Raw genomic sequence first — 22,017 nt, 5'->3', positions numbered from 1 at the left:
TGGAGGCAGCTTAGGGTAGAGATTTGTTATATTTCCCCCCCCCCAATTTCATGCTATCCAATTGGTAGTTACAGTCTTGTCTCATCGCTGCAACTCCTGTACAGACTCGGGAGAGGCGAAGGTCGAGAGCCATACGTCCTCAAAAACACGACCCAACCTAGCCGCACTGCTTCTTGACACAATGCACATCCAACCCGGAAGCCAGCCGCACCAATGTGTCAGAGGAAACACTGTACACCTGGCGACCTGGTCAGTGTGCACTGTGCCCAGCCCAACACAGGAGTCGCTAGTGCGCAATGAGACAAGGATATCCCTGCCGGCCAAACCCTCCCTAACCCAGACGTAGCTGGGCCAATTGTGCACCGCCCCATGGGCCTCCCGGTTGCGGCCAGCTGCAACAGAGCCTGGGCTCAAACCCAGAATCTCTGGTGGCACAGATAGCACTGTGATGTGCCACCCGGGAGGCAGGGTAGAGAAATTAACATTAAATTCTCTGGCAACAGCGCTGGTGGACATTCTTGCAGTCAGCATGCCAATTGCACATTCCCTGAAAACTTGAAACCAGCGCTGTGGCATTGTGTTGTGACAAAACTGCACATTTTAAAGTGGCCTTTTACTGTCCCTAGCACAAGGTGCACCTGTGTAATGATCATGCTGTTTTAATCAATTTCTTGATATGCCACACCTGTCAGGTGGATGGATTATTTTGTCAAAGGATAAATGCTCACTAACAGGGTCATAAATAAGAAATAAGCTTTTTGTGTGTATGGAGCAATTATGGGATATAGCTCATGAAACATGGGACCAACACTTTACATGTTGCATTTATATTTTTGTTCAGTGTATTTTCATTACTATGGCAAATAGCCATATGTGTACACAGTGTGGAATAATCCACAATTTCTCTGCCAAAAGGAGAACATTTAATGTCCATCTGGAAATGAATCCATCTCAGCATTTAGCCAACTATCAAATGTCAACTTGTGTCCATTTTATGCAACTGCTGATGTCAGAATGGCTTGTTCATCATTGCAATGTGTGGTTCTAATCACTTATTTTAATAGGACACATTAGATGTTATTTGGATGTCAAATAATCACATCTCTTTCTGGCACGCTGCCTCTTAAGTGTTTATGCTGACTACAACCAGCAGATGGCACTTGAGACAAATTACTAGAAACTCCACCAGTAATAAAGCAACAACAAATAAATAGGACATTTAAATCATGATGGTTTTTATACACCATTCCCAGCTGTGTATGTGAGCAGCAAAAGCAGCAGCAGCAGCAGCTTGTCCTGTATTGTATTTATTATGGATCCCCATTAACTGCTGCCAAGGCAGCAGCTACTCTTCCTAAGGTCCAAATTAAGGCAGTTATACAGTACCAATCAAACGTTTGGACACACCTACTCATTCAAGGGTTTTTCATTTTTTGTACTATTTTCTACATTGTAGAATAATATTGAAGACATCATGAAATAACACAAATTAATCATGTAGTAACCAAAAAAAGTGTTAATCAAATCAAAATATATTTGAGATTCTTCAAAGTATCCACCCTTTGCCTTGATGACAGCTTTTCACACTCTTGGCATTCTCTCAACCAGCTTCATGAGGAATGCTTTTGAAGGAGTTCCCACACATCCTGAGCACTTGTTGGCTGCTTTTCCTTCACTCTGAGGTCCAACTCAACCCAAACCATCTAATTTGGGTTGAGGTCGGGTGATTGAGGAGACCAGGTCATCTGATGCAGCACTGCATCACTCTCTTTCTTGGTTAAATAGCCTTTACACAGCCTGGAGGTGTGTTTTGGGTCATTGTCCTGTTGAAAAACAAATAGTCACACCAAGCTCAACCCAAATGGTATGCCGTATCGCTGCAGAATACTGTGGTAGCCATGCTGATTAAGTGTGCCTTGAATTCTAAATAAATCTGACAAACCTTGATCTGTTTCACCTGTCTTTGTGGTTGTCTCCAACCCCTCCAGGTGTCGCCCATCTGCTCCATTATCCCCTGTATATTCATACCTGTGCTCTCTGTTTGTCTGTTGCCAGTTCGTCTTGTCTCGTCAAGCCTACCAGCGTTTTTCCCGTACTCCAGTTCTCGTTTTCCCGGTTTTTACCATTCTGCCTGTCCTGACCCTGAGCCTGCCTGCTGTTCTGTACCTTGTGACACTGCCCTGGATTACTGACCTCTGCCTGCCATTGGCCTGACCTTTGCCTGCCCCCTGTTTTTGTAATAAACTTCTGTTGCTCCGAACTGTCTGCATCTGGGTCTTATCCTGAGGTCTGATAAAATCACAGACAGTGTGACCAGCAAAGCACCCCCACACCTTCACACCTCCTCCGTCTTGCTTCACGGTGGGAACCACACATGCGGAGATCATCTGTTCACCTACTCTACGTCTCACAAAGACATGGTGGTTGGAACCAAAAATTTCAAATTTGGACTCTTCAGACCAAAAGACAGATTTCCACTGGTCTAATGTCTATTGCTTGTGTTTCTTCGCCCAAGCAAGTCTCTTCTTCTTATTGGTGTCCTTTAGTAGTGTTTTCTTTGCAGCAATTTGACCATGAAGGCCTGATTCACACAGTCTCATCTGAACAGTTGATATTGATGTGTCTATGACTTGAACTCTGTGAAGCATTTATTTGGGCTGCCATTTCTGAGGCTGGTAAATCGAATGAACATCATCAGCAGCAGAGGTAACTCTGCATCTTCCTTTCCTGTGAAGGTCCTCATGAGAGTCAGTTTCATCATAGCACTTGATGGTTTTTGCGACTGCACTTGAAGAAACTTTCAAAGTTCTTGATATTTTCCAGATTGACTTCATGTCTTAAAGTAATGATGGACTATTTGCCATAATATGGACTTGGTCTTTTACCAAATAGGGTTATCTTCTGTATACCACTCCTACTTACCATTTCTCCAAAAAGTTTGATCTTTGTCCCCATGTGCAGTTGCAAACTGTAGTCTGGCTTTTTTAATCACGGTTTTTGAGCAGTGGCTTCTTCCTTGATGAGCAGCCTTTCAGGTTATGTCGATATAGGACTCGTTTTTACTGTGGATAGAGATAATTTTGTACCTGTTTCCTCCAGCATCTTCACTGTTGTTCTGGGATTGATTTGCACTTTTCGCACCAAAGTACGTTCATCTCTAGGAGACAGATCGCGTCTCCTTTCTGAGCGATATGACGGCTGTCTGATGGTGTTAATACTTGCTTGCTATTGTTTGTACGTGGTACCTTCAGGCCTTTGGAAATTGCTCCCAAGGATGAACCAGACTTGTGAAGGTCTACAGTTTTTTCTGAGATCTTGGCTGATTTCTTTTGATTTTCCCATTATGTTTTTACTTAAAATGACATAGCCAAATCTAACTGCCTGTAGCTCAAGCCCTAAAGCAAGGATATGCATATTCTTGGTACTATTTGAAAGGAAACACTTTGAAGATTGTGGAATTGTGAAAGGAATGTAACAGAATATAACACAATAGATCTGGTAAAAGGTGATACAATGAAAAAAACAACCGTTTACATTTTTTTGTAACATCATCTTTGAAATGCAAGAGAAAGAACATAATGTATTATTCCAGCACAGATGCAATGTATATTCTGTCCACTCGATGGCAACAGTGTTTGTGCAACATTTTAGACTGATCCAATGAACCATTGCATTTCTGTTCAAAGTTTTGTGTCAAGACTGCCCAAATCTGCCTAATTTGTGTATTAATAACTTTTCATGTTGAAAATTGTGCACGCTCCTCAAACAATAGCATGGTATTATTTTACTGTAATAGCTATTGTAAATTGGATAGTGCAGTTAGATTAACAAGAATGCAAGCTTTCTGCCAATATCAGATATGTCTATGTCCTGGGAAATTTCTTGTTACTTACAACCTCATGCTAATCACATAAACCTATCTCAACTGCCCCGTGGGTGGGACACCGATCCCGAATAAATTTTAAGTGCCTGAGGGTGATAGTTTGTAGTGTGATTTCCTTTACGATCCATAGAGGTATTTAAAACCGTATTATAATCTCCCACCATAATAATAGATTCTTGTTTGTAGGGTTGATAAATTATTATATACACTACTGTTCAAAAGTTTGGGGTCTTCAGTTTCTTGGCAATTTCTCACATGGAATAGCCTTCATTTCTCAGAACAAGAATAGACTGACGAATTTCAGAAGAAAGTTATTTGTTATTTGTATACCTGAAACCCCACCTCTTCAAGGAATACCTAGGATAGGGTAAGTAATCCTTCTCACCCCCCCCCCTAAAAGATTTAGATGCACTATTGTAAGTGGCTGTTCCACTGGATGTCATAAGGTGTATGCACCAATTTGTAAGTCGCTCTGGATAAGAGCGTCTGCTAAATGACTTAAATGTAAATGTAAATGTTTCTTGCCATTTTGAACCTGTAATCGAACCCACAAATGCTGATGCTCCAGATACTCAACTAGTCTAAAGAAGGCCAGTTGTATTGCTTCTTTAATCAGGACAACAGTTTTCAGCCGTGCTAACAGAATTGCAACATTTTCTAATGATCAATTAGCATTTTAAAATGATAAACTTTGATTAGCTAACACAACGTGGGGCGGCAAGGTAGCCTAGTGGTTAGAGCGTTGGACTAGTAACCAAAAGTTGGCAAGATCAAACCCCTGTACAAATCTGTCGTTCTTCTTCCACTGTACCTAGGCCATCATTGAAAATAAGAATTTGTTCTTAACTGACTTGCCTAGTAAAATAAAGTTTAAATTAAACATGCCATTGGAACACGGTGACCTTTGCTGATAATGGGCATATGTAGATATTTAATTTAAAAAACAGCCTTTTCCAGCTACGATAGTCATTTACAATGTCTACACTGTATTTTCTGAACTATTTGATGTTATTTTAATGGGAAAAAATAGCTTTTCTTTCAAAAACAAGGACCTTTCTAAGTGACCTCAAACTTTTGAATGGTAGTGTACATTTTCAAGAAGTGTGGATCATCATTATATGGACCTTATAGGTTAATGAGCCATACCTGTTTATGGCCCAATAACATATTTAACATCATCCATCTATCTTGAGGATCTGTTTGGACAATTTTCACATTTGGATCAAAATAACTGTTAATTAATATCATCACCCCTTTTGAAATTTTTCCCCATGGGAGAAGTATATTTGGCACCCCCAGTCCTTTTTCCACAAAACTCCATCTAAAATTGTTGAATGAGTTTCCTGTAAACAATAGATATTATATTCCTTCTCTTTTAGCCAGGTAAATATTGATAGTCTTTTCTTATTATCTGCTAGGCCTTTACAACTATAACTAGCTACACTTATTTAACGAGACACAAGTTTAAATTCTATTCATCATATCTATGTTTATAAACGTACCATTAAGAAGTAACATGATGATTGAGTGTCTATGCAGCTGTACCATGATATTTGCATTGCTACTAAGTAAAGGGTCACTTTGAAGAATCTCAAATATAAAATATATTTTGATTTGTTTGGTTACTACATGATTCCATATGTGTTATTTCATAGGTTTGATGTCTTCACTATTATTCTACAATGTAGAAAATAGTAAAAATAAAGAAAAACCCTTGAATGAGTAGGTGTGTCCAAACTTTTGAATGTTACTATACATTTGAAAAACGTTACAATACAATACATTCGTAACAGATTTCACAACATATTAAGTGCATGCCCTCATATTAAGTGTGTTTTTTGTGATTATACTGTATATGCTATAGTGTCACTCAATGAGTGAGATTCAACCTTAAAAATGGTATGAATTTGTCATGTATACAGCACAAATAAGGAGCCCTTTCTGCCTATATCTCTAAGTATTGATGTGAGTAGGAAGCAATAATAGCTTTAAGCATAGCAGCAGGAAGTAAGGGTGCTGAGGGGGCTGCATACTGTCTATTAAAAAAAAATACATTTGTGCACTAGGATGTTATTACTCCTGTATGAGCAGTCAGCAGAGCAGAGAAAATCTGCCCCCCCCCCCCACATACAAGTGTTCATTTCCTGTAGATGAATATCATCATCAATAACGTCTTTGGTTATCAAATGACTCTCTGACTGGAGCCTGCATGCATGAGGTTAGTAGGCCGGGGATGAGGGTGTACAGATATACAGACATGTAACAGTGAGGTTAAGTGTCCCTGTCGTGTACCTCCTCTCTCTGCTCATACTGGCTGATGATGTGTTTGAGTTTGTCTGCCAGGTTGGTGTTCTCCGAACACAGCTTGTTGTTGCGGTTACTGTGCTGCTCGATCTGAGCCTGGATGTCTGTCAGCGTGCTCTGGAAGTGAGTGGTGATCTCTCTGCGCTTCTCCTCATCCTCACGACAACGCGCAAGGGTCTCCTCCTGAGGGAGAGGGAGGGGGAGAGGGAGAGAGAGAGACATTCAGACTTTAGTCAACCTCCAACACAACCCTCTCATAAAGTTGCTGGGGTCAGGTTTGTGAAATGCCAGTTTCCAGACTCAGCTTACTGAGAAGCAAGCCAAGCATTGCCAGAGTTTCTATATTAAGACATGGCTGTTTATTTTACAAATGACACAGGCGTAAGCCCCCACATGGGAAATGTAACTCAATTCAACCTGCAGCTAAGTGCTCAAAGACAGAGCTCCTACCACTGAAGTAGCAAAGCACATTAACGCCACTCCTCCTCAGACTCTGCTACCAGATGACAAGACATGATGTTCCACTTTCAACAGCTGTCACATTCCCATTCAAATCGGCATATTTTGATTCACTTTGCATGTACTAACAATGTTCATTTTTTCATAATGATTGCTGCATATCAATCGGTTATACCCAATAGTCAAATGATAACCCTAACTCTGCTTCCACCCTGATTTCCTTTAGACATTGAAATGTGAAGATGTTAGAAGGAAAGAGATGGATGTGTCAAGGCTTTAGAGCTTTAGCCCATCAGGGGAGGGCCGCGCCCATCCTCTGCTTGTGCCTCTGAGCCTTTTTCTCTTGCCTTTGATTTATAGTCGAAGGGCAGATGCCACAAAAGACCAATGAGACCATCCCTCTTGTCAGAGAGCCACGACACCTGTGCCCTGTGTTTGAGGGGTCTCTTCCCAAGGCCTGAGTGTGAATCACACACACACTAACACACACACACGGCGCAGTGTGGCAGTGAGACAACAGAGGTCCTCCAAGTGTAGAGAGACGGGGTGTCCAATTACCTCCCCAGGGGAGAAGAACAGGAGATGAAATGCGTCCCAGAGGTTGTGTAAGTGGTACACAATAGACAGGATACTGATCCAGTGAAAAAGGTCAATTTGTTTACAGATCATTGAGCATTATGCCATTAATGACCAATAGGGTGATTTATAAATGATTCATAAACAAATCAAATGCCCATTTAATCATACTGTGTACATAACTGTTGGCTGTGAATCAAAGAATACGTGAACACTGGGTTCAGTGATGCTGAATTAAGGGATAAACTTAATCAAAACTGGAGATTTAGCCGAAGAGGTTTCACATTAAGAGGACTAACAGCAGTGGCAACACAATATAAACCTTTGATTATGCTAAACCTGTGACCTTTGCTTAAGCATGTGGCCAAATTAGGTAGTGCTATTGGTAATGGACTTTCTTCGAAACCTTACAGACAAACTGCTTATAATGGGATGACTAAAAATTTGTCAATCTATTATTTATAGATGTAACAGAACACTCAAGCATGTAAGGGCTAATTGAGCTATGACCCTCTGACATTGAGAGCACTCTGACTCAGGGAAGAGAGTCAAGGCCTTTTGGAAGTGGCCCCTTGAGCAATCTAACTTTTAGAATGAAAATACCAGTAGTTTAAGAAATAAAGTCAAATGTACAGTAAGTATAGTTGACAAGCATTGACAGTAACATTTTCTCTCTCCTGCGTTTGATGTCCTATTTCACTCATCAAGTCTATTTGAGTTTCAATACTCACAGCTACCAACAGTGAGACATCAATAGATCAGTTGATTAAACATACAGTAAGAGGCTGGTAGATTGTTGCTCTGCTCCCCTGCTGTGTATTGGAGTCAACTAAAGTCATCCATATGGTTCCCATCTGAAACTGTTCGGAACAGTTTGTACATACAGTACCAGTCAAAAGGTTGGACACACCTACTCATTCACTGGTTTTTCTTTATTTTTTACTATTTTCTACATTGTATATTAATAGTGAAGACATCAAAACTATGAAATAACATATAGGAAATCATGTTGTTACCAAAAAGTGTTAAACAAATCAAAATATATTTGAGATTCTTCAAAGTAGCCACCCTTTGCCTTGATGACCTACACTGGCCCTTCTTTGGACACTGTGTTAACAACCCTCCAGACGAGCTTCAATGCCATACATCTCTCCTTCTGTGGCCTCCAACTGCTCTTAAATGCAAGTAAAACTAAATGCATGCTCTTCAACTGATAGTTGCGCGCACCTGCCCGCCCGTCTATTATCACTACTCTGGACGGTTCTGACTTAGCATATGTGGACAACTACAAATACCCAGGTGTCTGGTTAGACTGTAAACTCTCCTCCCAGACTCACATTAAAACTCTCCAATCCAAAATTAGAATCAGCTTCCTATTTTGCAACAAAGCATCCTTCACACATGCTGCCAAACATACCCTCGTAAAACTGACTATCTTACAGATCCTTGACTTCGGCAATGTCATTTACAAAATAGTCTCCAACACTCTACTCAGCAAATTGGATGTAGTCTTTCACAGTGCCATCCATTTTGTCACCAAAGCCCCATATACTACCCACAACTGCGACCTTTATGCTCTCGTTGTCTGGCCCTCGCTTCATATTCGTCGCCAAACCAACTGGCTCCAGGTCATCTAAGTCTTTTATAGGTAAAGCCCCGCCTTATTTCAGCTCTCTGGTCACCATAGCAGCACCCACCCGTAGCACACACTCCAGCAGGTATAGTTCACTGGTCATCCCCAAAGCCAACTGGCCACCTTTCCTTCTAGTTGTCTGCTGCCAATGACTGGAATGAATTGCAAAAATCACTGAAGCTGGAGACTCATATCTCCCACACTAACTTTAAGCATCAGCTGTCAGAGCAGCTTACAGATCATTGCACCTGTACATAGCCCATCTGTAATTAGCCCACCCAACTACCTCATCCCCATATTGTTATTTATTTGTTTTGCTCCTTTGCACCCCAGTATCTCTACTTGCACATTCATCTGCTGCACATCTATCACTCCAGTGTTTAATGGATAAATTGTAATTATTTCGCCACTACGGCCTATTTATTGCCTTACCTCCCTAATCTTACTTAATTTGCACACACTGTAAATAGACTTTTCTATTGTGTTATTGACTGTACGTTTGTTTATTCCATGTGTAACTCTGAGTTGTTGTTTGTGTCGCACTGCTTTGCTTAATCTTGGCCAGGTCGCAGTTGTAAATGAGAACTTGTTCTCAACTGGCCTACCTGGTTAAATAAAGGTGAAATATATATATATTTTTTAAATGACAACTTTGCACACTCTTGGCATTCTCTCAAACAGCTTTATGAGGTCATCACCTGGAATGCATTTCACATAACAGGTGTGCCTTGTTAAAAGTTAATTTAATGCTTTTGAGCCAATCAGTTGTGTTGTGACAAGGTAGGGGTGGTATACAGAAGATAAGACATTAAGACATGAAGGTCAGTCAATCCTGGAAAATGTCAAGAAATGTTAGCGTTTCTTCAAGTGCAGTCGCAAAAACCATCAAGCGCTATGATGAGACTGGCTTTCATGAGGACCGACACAGGAACAGAAGACCCAGAGTTACCTCTGCTGCAGAGGATAAGTTTATTAGAGTTAACTGGGCCTCAGATTTCAGCCAAAATAAATGCTTCACATAGTTCAAGTAACAGACACATCTCAACATCAACTTCTCAGAGGAGACTACTTGAATCAGGCCTTCGTGGTCGAATTGCAGCAAAGAAAACACTACTAAAGGACACCAATAAGAAGAAGAGACTTGCTTGGGCCAAGAAACACAAGCAATGGACATTAGACTGGTTGAAGTCTGTCCTTTGGTCTGATTATTCCAAATTTGCGATTTTTGGTTCCAACTGAAGTGTCTTTATGAGATGCAGAATAGGTGAATGGATGATCTCCACGTGTGTGGTTCCCACCTTGAAGCATGAAAGAGGAGGTGTGATGGTGTGGGGGTGCTTTGCTGGTGAAACTGTCAGTGATTTATTTAGAATTCAAGGCACATTTAACCAGCATGGCTACCACAGCATTCTGCAGCAATACGCCATCCCATCTAGTTTGCGCTTAGTGGGACTATCATTTGTCTTTCAACAGGACAATGACCCAACACACCTCCAGGCTGTGTAAGGGCTATTTGACCTGTAAGGAGAGTGATGGAGTGCTGCATCAGATGACTTGGCCTCCACAATCACCCGACCTCAACTCAATTGAGAAAGTTTGGGATGAGTTGGACCGCAGAGTGAAGGATAAACAGTCAATAAGTGCTCAACATATATGAGAACTCCTTCAAGACTGTTGGAAAAGCATTCCATGATAAGCTGGTTGAGAATATTAAGAGTGTGCAAATCAGTCATCAAGGCAAAGGGTTGCTTTATTTATTTATTTTATTTTACCCTTATTTTACCAGGTAAGTTGACTGAGAACACATTCTCATTTACAGCAACGACCTGGGGAATGGTTACAGAGGAAAGTAGGGGGGATGAAAGAGCTAATTGTAAACTGGGGATGATTCCGTGGCCATGATGTAAATGATGGTATGAAGGCCAGATTGGGAATTTAGCCATGACAGTGGGGTTAAGTAGAATTTTCTACTTTGAAGAATCTCAAATATAAAATGTATTTTGATTTGTTTACTACATGATGCTACATGTGTTATTTCATAGTGTTGATGTCTTCACTATTATTCTACAATGTAGAAAATAGTAAAAATAAAGAAATACCCTTGAATGAGTAGGTCCAAACCTTTGACTGGTACTGTATATTAAGACAACATTTTGTATCATTTTTGTTCATTTTGGTCTATGGTAAGGGTTTTCGGCTGTTCATACACACAAACAATGTTCTCAAGGCAAGCTGTCATTGGTCAACAGTAGGGATTCGTCAATTAAGTGTTTGTTGTCATTCAATGATAGACAACTCATTTTCATGCAAATTTTGTTCACCTGAGAAATACTGCACCAAACATCTTAGTTAGATATGTACAATTGCGCGACTAAGATCTCCTCTGTGAAAACGTCAAAATTAATGACAGATTTCTTAGTTATTTTACAGCTGAGCAGGGAGCATTAACCCACCTTCAGGGTCTTGAACCCATAATGTCGAGTAGATTAGTGTAGTGATGGAGCCGAACAGTTATCACCCACCTTGAGGGTCTTGTTGTGCCTCTGGAGTTCCTTGCAGAGGCCCTCCAGTTTGCTGTGGGCCAGGATGGCTCTGCTGTGCTCGTACTGGAGCTGGTCCCTCTCCTTCCCCATGTGGCCCTGCTTCTTCTGAAGGAACCTCAGCTGCTTCTGCTCTCCTCGCCGCTCCTCCAGCTGTGGACCATGCAGACAGATGTGCCATATACATTGCACTGCCTTTCAGCCTCTGCCCTCTGTTCAGACTTGGGCTGTCTAAGCTGCTTTTGACTAAAATAATAAAAACATGTCCTAAGAGGATTTGGTATGGCTGGGTGGGTGGATGGGTATATATTTGTTTCATCTCGACATCTCTTTAGGTTTGTCTCTTTCTTTTTCCTGGTGATACTATGCACTGTATATGTAGGTACTGTCCAATTACTACACATGAAGCAGACTGGTAGACGATGTCTTTGGTAATATTATTCATAATGCCTAGTGTTCCTGATGTTGCCTTGTTGAGGAATTACAGAGCCATGTTGCAGCTAGCTGTCTTATTATGGAATACGGCCTTTGCGTTCATTTTCGCCTTTGCAGCCAGAGGCGCAGAATATTTAGGTCATCACGGTACGAGACTGAACCACTTTCAAGATCTCACTAGGCACTCTGTGTTTTCCCTGTTGATTCATGTGTGCTTTTATTTGTTTCCTTTCAACTTTCCCTGGTCTGTTTTATTGCTGCTGGTTCCTGCTGTGCTGAAGGACTCTACTCTCTGGTGTGCTGATAGAGGGGAGAAGAGAACACTCACCAGTTCGGCATACTTCTTGAGTAGAGCATCCAGTTTCTCTTCTGGCGTGCACAGCTTGTTCAAACTTTGCATTAGAAGCGTGCCCTCCTTTCCTGTGTGGATAGAGAGAAATCGTGTAGTGTTTGTTTCCATTTGGACAGGCACTAGAAAAAGAAAGATGGAAAAAGGCCAACAGGGATCATTCTATAAATGGTTTCAAAATAAATACTTTTCTGAAGCAATTTCCCCTGCATGAAAGCTCTTGCATCTTGACACCTATGGCTTTGGAAAAGCAAATAAAATCAAATGGCTGAAAATGCGTAACCAAGATTTGTATTACCCTCTGTTGCTGGCCTGGTTTCATGTTGAGGCAAAGAAACTATCTCCAACATCTGCTATTGGTTAGAAAATACACTTTGTGTTGCTCTGAAGCAGGCCTCTCCCCATAACTTGTGTAACCTGTCCTCAAAACACAGTCTGAACATGGGGCACAACATGGATGGATGTTGAGATACAATAACATGACACTTAACATGTCTGCTTGTTCCTTTGCGGATAAGCAGTCATGATTTTAAATGATCTTGCCCACTTATACAGTAAGTCTTAGATTCAAAAGAAGATGAAGGAATGCATCCTCTGACTATATAATAATAATTTGGTGTATGCTCATATTTGTTCTATTTCAAACATTTACAAGTGTGTACTATATTTATTTATTGATATATATGTTTTTGCATATCCCAACTCCCCCTGAGAGTAGGGTCATGGCCATGGTCTTTCATTATTAACAGCGACTCCTGAGCAATTAAGGTTAAGTGCCTTGCTTAAGTGCACATTGACACATTTTTCACCTTGTCAGCTCAGGGATTCAAACGAGCAACCTTTCAGTTACTGGCCCAACACTCTAACTGCTAGGCTACCTGCCACCCCATTTACAGTGAACAAAAATATAAATATATGTAAAGTGTGTTGGTCCCATGTTTCAGGACAGAAATCAAATATCTCAGAAATGTTCCATACAAAAGCTTATTTCTTTCAAATTTTGTGAACACATTTGTTTACATCCCTGTTAGTGAGCATTTCCCCTTAGCCAAGATAATCCATCCACTGGACAGGTGTGGCATATCAAGAAGCTGATAAAACGGCATGATCATAACATAGGTGCACCTTGTGCCGGGGACAGTAGAGGGCTACTCTAAAATTGTCAGTTTTGTCACACAACACATTGTCACAGATGTCTCAAGATTTGAGGGAGCGTGCAATAGGCATGCTGACTGCAGGAATGTCCACCAATTTAAATGCACAAAGATGCCGCAACGAGATCCTGAGGCCCATTGTGAGGCCCATTTTTTTAAGGTATCTGTAATCAACAGATGCATATCTATATTTCCAGTAATGTGAAATCCATAGATTAGGGCCCAATGAATTTATTTTCATTGATTGATGTCCTTAAATGAACTGTAACAGTAAAATCTTTGAAATTGTTGCATGTTGCGTTCATATTTTTGAAGTCAATGAAAACTATTCTCGGACAACAACAAATTATAGCATAGCTGTGTTGAAATACAAAACCATTCTGCTGCTGAATGTAAGGTTGTGGGACTTGACTATGTTTTCTATATATATAAAAGTGTTAATGTTGTCTTTAAAAACAAAACTGCACAATCCAAGTAATGCATGAGGAAAACAAAACATTGACCTCCCTAAATCCACCTACCTAAGCCTTTCAGCAACTTCTTTGCATCCTTGCCCGTGCTGGTGTTCTTGGCGGCTGTGACTTCATCAGCTTCCTCTCCGCTTGCCTCCTCTTCCACCTTATCCGTTTCCAGGATGATGCACTGTTTCTCTATCAGGCTGGCTGCGGAGCCATAGGTGTTGATAATTTCGTCCAGCCGACGACCAAACTCCTCCATGGGGTCCATGTGCTGGCCCTCCTGGGGTAGAGGGACCGGGGTCTCTGCTGTGACTGGGGACGGTGGTGGAGTCACACTGGTCTGGGCTGGGATGACCTCTGCAACAGACTGGACGTTGATCTCCATTCTTACAGATGTGGCTGAGAGGGGACAGAGATATAGGGTGTTAGATGTCCTACATATACAAAATTCTGTGGACACCACTTCAAATTTGTGGATATTTCAGCCACACTCGTGGCTGACAGGTGTATAAAATCGAGCACACAGCTATGAAATCTACATAGACAAACATTGGCAATAGAATGGCCTTACTGAAGAGCTCAGTGACTTTCAACGTGGCACTCTCATAGGATGCCACCTTTCCAACAAGTCAGTTCGCCAAATTGCTGCACTGGTAGAGCTGCCCCCGTCAACTGTAAGTGCTATTATTGAAGTGGAAACATCTAGGAGCAACAACAGCTCACACAAGCTCACAAAACGGGACCGCAGAGTGAACTTAACATGTAAAAATCGTCTGCAACACTCATTACCGAGTTCCAAACTGCCCCTAGAAGTAACGTCAGCACAAGAACCATTGGTCGGGAGCTTCATGAAATGGGTTTCCATGGCCGAGCAGCTTTTAAGATAACAATGCACAATGCCTAGTGTCAGCTGGAGTGGTGTAAGGTTTGCCGCCTTTGGACTCTGGAGAAGTGGAAACACGTTCTCTGGAGTGATGAATCACACTTCACGATCTGGCAGTCTGACAGACAAATCTGGGTTTGGCGGATGTCTGGAGAACACTACCTGCCCAAATTCATAGAGCCAACTGTAAAGTTTGGTGGAGGAGGAATAATGGTCTGGGGCTGTTTTTAACGTTTTGGGCTAAGCCCCATAGTTCCAGTAAAGGGAAATCTTAACATTACAGCAATGACATTCTAGAAGATTCTGTGCTTCTAACTTTGTGACAACAGTTTGGGAAAGGCCCTTTCCTGTTTCAGCATGACAATGCACTCGTGCACAAAGTGAGGTCCATACAGAATGGTTTGTCAAGGTCAGTGTGGAAGAACTTGACTGGCCTGCACAGAGCCCTGACCTCAACCCCATCGAACACCTTTGGGATGAATTGGAACGCAGACTGTGAGCCAGGCCTAATAGCCCAACATCAGTGGCCGACCTCCCTTATGCTCTTGTGGCTGAATGGAAACCGAAAGTCCCCGCAGAAATGTTCCAACATCTAGTGGAAAGCCTTCCCAGAAGAGTGCAGGCTGCTATAGCAGTAAAGGGAGGACCAACCCCATATTAATGCCCATGATTTTGGAATGAGATGTTCGATGAGCAGGTGTCCACATACTTTTGGTAAGGTAGTGTACTACTACCCATGTGGCAGATATGGAGACACATTAGAAAACTAACAAACAAACTGACAACTATACTAATAATACTAACTATTCTAAAAAGGTACCTGTGTAATAGTGATGCACGGGATGACTCATATCCGCTGGGCGGACGGTTTTAGGGTCATTCAGGTTTGAATAAAGAGAAGCAATGTCTTTTAAAAAATCCATAAATGTATAATTATTGTGCAATTTATATAGGCTTCATTGAGGCTTTTCTTTCACTATTTTAGGCTATCTGGTATTAGTGCATAAGCCTAAACTTCAGGGCTGTAAACACATCAAATAGCCTACACAGCCAATCTCCAAATAATGCTTTTGGGAACGGGCAGAAAAACTGAGGCATGGGAGCCTGACGAGCCGGCTGAGGCATGACGTGGGATGGGAACCTGCCGAGGCAACCGAGGCAAGGAAACCACCCGAACCCGACGTTACCAATATAAAGAAAAACAAAAACTCCCTGATGCTTCAAATTGTGGTGTCAGCATTCTGTGAGGACAAGCGCTTGGAGACGAGAAGCAAGTATAGGGAGTGAACATTTCATTAATAAACATATATGAAGCAAGACAGGAGAGCTTCTGGACATAAAAAACATTAATGCTGACACAGGTATGAAACAGAGGAACAGACAGATATAGGGAAGGCAATCAAAACGTGAAGGAGTACAGGTGAGTCCAATGAAGCGCTGATGCACGTTAAGATGGTGACATGTGCGTAAAATGATGGGCAGCCTGGCGCCCTGGAGTGCCACGAAGGGGGAGCGGGAGCAGGCATGACATCGATCAATTTAATGAAGTGCATAGCCTACAGTTGATGTCGGTAGTTGACATACACTTAGGTTGGAGTCATTAAAACCACTCCACAAATTTCTTGTTAACAAACTATAGTTTTGGCAAGTCGGTTAGGACATCTACTTTGTGCATGACACAAGTAATTTTTCCAACACTTATTTACAGACAGATTATTTCACTTATAATTCACTGTATCACAATTCCAGTGGGTCAGAAGTTTACATACACTGAGTTGAATGTGCGTTTAAACAGCTTGGAAAATTCAAAGAAATTATGTCATGGCTTTAGAAGCTTCTAATAGGATAATTGACATAAGTTGAGTTAATTGGAGGTGTATCTGTGGATGTATTTTAAGGCCTAGTTTCAAACTCAGTGCCTCTTTGCTTGACATCATGGGAAAATCAAAAGAAATCCCTCTAGGGCCTCACTCCACCCTATCTGAGATACCTACTGCGGCCCTCATCCTCCACATAAAACAACCTCTGGGATTTGAACTTGCAACCTTCCAGTTACTAGTCCAACGCTCTAACCACTAGGCTACCCTGCCACCCCAATGATGTCCTACCAAAAGGCAAAAGCCTCCTGCGGAGACAGGGGGCAGAGATATATATTTTTTATATAGGACAAAACACACATAACAACACTACATGAAGCTACATAAAGAGAGACCTAAGACAACGACATAGCACGGCAGCATAACATGACAACACAGCATGGTAGCAACACAACATGACAACAACATGGTAGCAACAAATGGCATCAGCACAAAACATGGTACAAACATTATTGGGCACAGACAACAATACATCACGCGAAGCAGCCACAACTGTCAGTAAGAGTGTCCATGATTGAGTCCAGTTTTAGTGTTTTTTGCAGCTTGTTCCAGTCGCTAGCTGCAGCGAACTGAAAAGAGGTGCAACCCAGGGATGTGTGTGCTTTGGGGACCTTTAACAGAATGTGACTGGCAGAACGGGTGTTTTATGTGGAGGATGAGTGCCACAGTAGGTATATCAGATAGGGGGGAGTGAGGCCCTAGAGGGTTTTAGAATAGGCATCAACCAGTGGGTCTTGCGACTGGTATGATGTGTCCTATAAGGAGCATTGGTGGCAAATCTGATGGCCGAATGGTAAAGAACATCTAGCCGCTCGAGAGCACCTTTACCTGCCAATCTATCAATTACGTCTCAGTAATCTAGTATGGGTAGGATGGTCATCTAAATCAGGGTTAGTTTGGCAGCTGGGGTAAAAGAGGAGCGATTACCATAGAGGAAACCAAGTCTAGATTTAACCTTAGCCTGCAGTTTTGATATGTGCTGAGAGAAGGACAGTGTACCGTCTAGCCATACTCCCAAGTATTTGTATAAGCTCTAAACCCTCAGAGGTAGTAATCACACCAGTGGGGAGAGGGTCATTCTTCTTACCAAACCACACAACCTTTGTTTTGGAGGTGTTCAGAACAAGGTTAAGGGCAGAGAAAGTTTTCGGACACTAAGAAAGCTGTGTTGTAAAGCGTTTAACACAACATCCGGGGAGGGGCCAGCTGAGTATAAGACTGTATTTAAATTTTTCTTTTTAATTTTACCTTTATTTAACCAGGCAAGTCAGTTAAGAACATATTCTTATTTTCAGTGACAGCCTGGGAACAGTGGGTTAACTGCCTGTTCATGGGCAGAACGACAGATTTGTACCTTGTCAGCTCGGGGGTTTGAACTCGCAACCTTCCGGTTGCTAGTCCAACGCTCTAACCACTTCCGCCCCATCATCTGCATATAAATGGATGAGAGAGCTTCGTACTGCCTAAGCTATGTTGTTGATGTAAATTGAGAAGAGCGTGGGGCCTAGGATTGAGCCTTGGGGTACTCCATTGGAGACAGCAGATGTTCTGACTTTATACACTGCACTCTTTGAGAGAGGTGGTTAGCAAACCAGGCCAAAGACCCCTCAGAGACACCAATACTCCTTAGCCGGCCCAGAAGAATGGAATGGTTTACCATATCTAAAGCTTTGGCCAAGTCAATAAAAATAGCAGCACAATATTGCTTAGAATCAACAGCAATGGTGACCTGTGTACCACTTGCCTAAATCTAAAACAAGATCTCCAAACTGCAATATCTCTTTGTTAATCTAAAAGATGAACATTTTCTGAAAGAAAACTAAAAAATGAACATTTGTAATATTTAATCTGATGTTTAAGCTTCTCTTAGACTGAATACTAGGTATAGTATTAATTCTCAGTAAAGTAACTTTCAGTCTGATGCATGTGGAACAAATCACTGTGGGTGGTGAACAATAGCACAAAACCCAATAGCCTGTCAGGAGTCAGGAAACAATACCAATGTGAGGATTTAAATCTGCCCTGTCACAAATACACCTCAGGCCCAGCAGCCTCCCTTCCCACTTCTCTATTTGATTTCATACAGAATTAATATAAAGCATCCAAAGGTTGTTTATCCCTCAGCTCTATTGCTACATGACTGCTTCCAGCCTCTCAGGATAAAATTAGCCCTAGCCCCCCCCCCCCTGCAGCCCCTTTCCCTCTCCCACCCTCCCTGCTTCCAGCGGACAGGCACATGGCACCTGTTCTGAGGCCTCACTCTATTTTAGGAGCCTCTAAATATGGTCAAGCTATTTGTTATTCCAGCCACGTATCTGTTGATGTCGATGACGGCACTTTTAATGTATAAATGTGAAAAACACAGTTGACATTCTGTTCTAAATGTCTACATTCATTCTTTGTTAGCTGATAATACATCTGATGAGATGACATATATATTTTTAAAGACATTGTGTTTCAGTTGATGATTTCGAATAGATCATAACCTCCTCTGATAATGTTGAATAAACAACACAAATCAAATGAATAATTGAGTGTGACTTCAGACCAAACTAACACAGGGGAATACTTCACCACCAACTCAATTCACCATAATGATACAGAATTGTTATCTTACACTACATAAGTTACACAGGTCACACTAGCACAACACATTTGTCACTATGATCCGAAGGTAAAGCCAAAGACAACTCATCAACTTTGTCACCACACATCATGAAACAGTGTTTTTCTAATCATCAGAACTAAACAGGGCAGATAGCTCAAAGAAAAGTCCACCAAAAACTCAAACTTTACATAGAATATCTGTACCTGAACAGTGTGTAAAAGTGTTTGGGAAATCCACTTACCAGGTCCAGGGGATAGAAAGATAAAAGTGAAGAGGGTCCAACAGGACTCTGGTGACTGAGGCAACAGCTGTGACAGGCAAGCCCCTCAAAATAACTTCCTGCAACTCAACTCTGCTCACATCAAGTGGAGAAGCTGTCAGCGTATGAGGGGCCACAATAATAGCCTTTCTGATCAGGCTTTGCTGGAGGGCAGCTCAAAGGCCCACCCTTGCCTGTCCTTCCTGGAATCTCCAGGGGCTGTTTTTAAAGAAAGGTTTGGTGCAGTTTTACCGTGCAAGTTTGGATTGTCTGGTTATTATAGCTCTTGTTTAGGGCACTGAGTTTTTCCTTACCATGTCACCTAGATGGCTCATAACTAGGGCCCAGTTTTTCTATATATACAAACGTATTTGCACACCCCTTCAAATTAGTGGATTCGGCTATTTCAGCCACACTCATTGCTGATCGGTATTTAACATCGAGCACACAGCCACACAATCACCATAGACAAACATTGGCAATAGAATGTCCTTACTGAAGAGCTCAGTGACTTTCAACGTGGCACTGTCATCGGGTGCCACCTTTCTAACAAGTTAGTTTGTCAAATTTCGCCTTGCTAGAGCTACCCCAGTCAACTGTAAGTGCTATTATTGTGAAGTGGAACACCTAGGAGCAACAACGGCACAGGCGTGAAGTGGTAGGCCACACAAGTTCACAGAAGGGGACAGCCGAGTACTGGATTATCTGTCCTCGGTTGCAACAGTCACTGCCGAGTTCCAAACTGCCTCTGGAAACAAAGTCAGCACAAGAGCTGTTCGTCGGGAGCTTCATGAAATAGGTTTACATGGCCGAGCAACCGCCATTAGACTGCAGTAGAAATGCATTCTCTGGAATGATGAATCACGCTTCACCGTCTGACCAATGAATATGGGTTTGGCGGATGCCAGGAGAATGCTACCTGCCTGAATAACGTTTGGTGGAGGAGGAATACTGGTATGGGTCTGTTGTTCATGGTTCGGCTAGGCCCCTTAGTTCCAGTGAAGGGAAATCTTAACGCTGCAGCATACAATGACATTCTAGACAATTCTGTGCTTCCAACTTTGTGACAACAGTTTGGGGAAGGCCCTTTCTTGTTTCAGCATGAGAATGCCCCCATGCACAAAGCGAGGTCCATACAGAAATGGTTTGTCAAGATTGGTGTGGAAGAACTTGACTGGCGTGCACAGAGCCCTAACCTCAAACCCATCGAACACCTTTGGGATGAATCGGAACAGCGACTGCGAGCCAGGCCTAATCACCCAACATCGGTGGCCGACCTCACTAATGCTCTTGTGGCTGAATGGAAGTAAGTCCCCGCAGCAATGTTCCAGCATCTTGATTTTTAATGCACATGATTTTGGAATGAGATGTTCGATGAGCACATAATTGTGGTCATGTAGTGTATCATGTGGTCATGATAACCTCCTCCCCTGGCCCTAGTTAAAGCTTATGTTGTGTTGCGACCGCTGTAAAAACGGCCATGTCTCATGTTATATAGAAGTATTTAATAGTGCTGTTTGTAGGACTCATACAAATGTGTATACATTTATTCCAATGGAATATATGATGGACATCAGCTATCAACATTTACAGGAGGCAGCCAAAATGGCACTGGGCCATCTAAATGACCTCTTTTTAATTAAAACTTTTATGGAATGACTCCCGATGATGAGCATTTAACTGCTCCAGAGTGCATTTTGTAACTGCGTTGGCGCCCTGATTTACCACCAGCTGCAACACTACTTCTACTTCTTGCCAAGTCATAAATGTTAATTATTTCATTTCATGGATTTCATGTGGAAGCTTTGCCTCTGCACCATCTATTTCATAGGCCAGCACTGAACTGTATATTTAAAATAAACTGTATGTAGCTACTGACCCCGAACCCTCTATATGGTCAAATTCAATGACTGGCTAAATGGCAACTCAGATTCATCTGATTGATGTGGATTGACTGAGCAGAAGAATATGTTGAATCCTACTGCTGGACTGGGATTAGAATCCTAAATCTAATTATTCAGAACATGATTGAGGTGGCCAGGATTGGGGTGGGGGATGGGGCACTATCTCAGCAGCTTGACAGTATGTTGAGGTTGATAGTGAAAGCCATGGCTTGTCTGTTGTACTGCACAGTATCCTACTTTGCTAGTACCCTACGTTCAGGCTATGCTCAAACCCTGCACCCCAACATATATATTTTTAAAGCCTTTTGTGAACTTACACTCCCACTTGAATTTTTTACCCCTACTAGCTCTGACTTTGCTGATAACTACTTTATTGAGGGAACACTTACTTCCCATGACTGTGACATGTGGTTGTCACTCTAGATAAGAGCATCTGCTAAAGGACCACACATTAAATATACAGTGCATTTGGAAAGTATTCAGAAGCATTGCATTGTTCTTGGAAGTTTAATTTAGCTATGAATGAAGACGTGTGGAAAACAACGGAACTCCGGATCTAATGGAGAACAAAGGAACAAAATCTGCTGTGGAGAGACACAAACTCAACACTGAAAACTTTGGAACTCAAGAACTCAGATACCTGTGTCAACACCTAATAGCAACCAGCCAGCTAGCTAGCTAACTAGGTTGCAATG

General features: G+C 41.9%; 1 protein-coding gene across 3 annotated transcripts in view; it reads right to left on the bottom strand.

Moving 5' to 3' along the window:
* txlnba (taxilin beta a) overlaps window positions 1-22,017 on the bottom strand; it is a 78,780-nt gene that overhangs the window by 5,296 nt on the left and 51,467 nt on the right. For 2 of the 3 annotated variants that reach the window (XM_035794196.2, XM_052470981.1), the window contains exons 1-5: window positions 19,401-19,544; window positions 13,855-14,190; window positions 12,159-12,250; window positions 11,378-11,548; window positions 6,176-6,370 (exon numbers count right to left, since the gene is read on the bottom strand). In XM_035794196.2, the coding sequence (XP_035650089.1) occupies window positions 6,176-6,370; window positions 11,378-11,548; window positions 12,159-12,250; window positions 13,855-14,176 (780 nt within the window). In that variant the 5' untranslated portion in view covers window positions 14,177-14,190; window positions 19,401-19,544. Of the gene's footprint in view, window positions 1-6,175; window positions 6,371-11,377; window positions 11,549-12,158; window positions 12,251-13,854; window positions 14,191-19,400; window positions 19,545-22,017 lie in introns of those variants that run through there. The other variant, XM_052470982.1, reaches the window with a different exon arrangement.

This window comes from Oncorhynchus keta, chromosome 19 (genome assembly GCF_023373465.1).
Source record: "Oncorhynchus keta strain PuntledgeMale-10-30-2019 chromosome 19, Oket_V2, whole genome shotgun sequence".
Taxonomy (NCBI): domain Eukaryota; kingdom Metazoa; phylum Chordata; class Actinopteri; order Salmoniformes; family Salmonidae; genus Oncorhynchus; species Oncorhynchus keta.
Note: the sequence above shows the minus strand (reverse complement) of the source record. Positions and strands in the feature narration are given on the sequence as shown.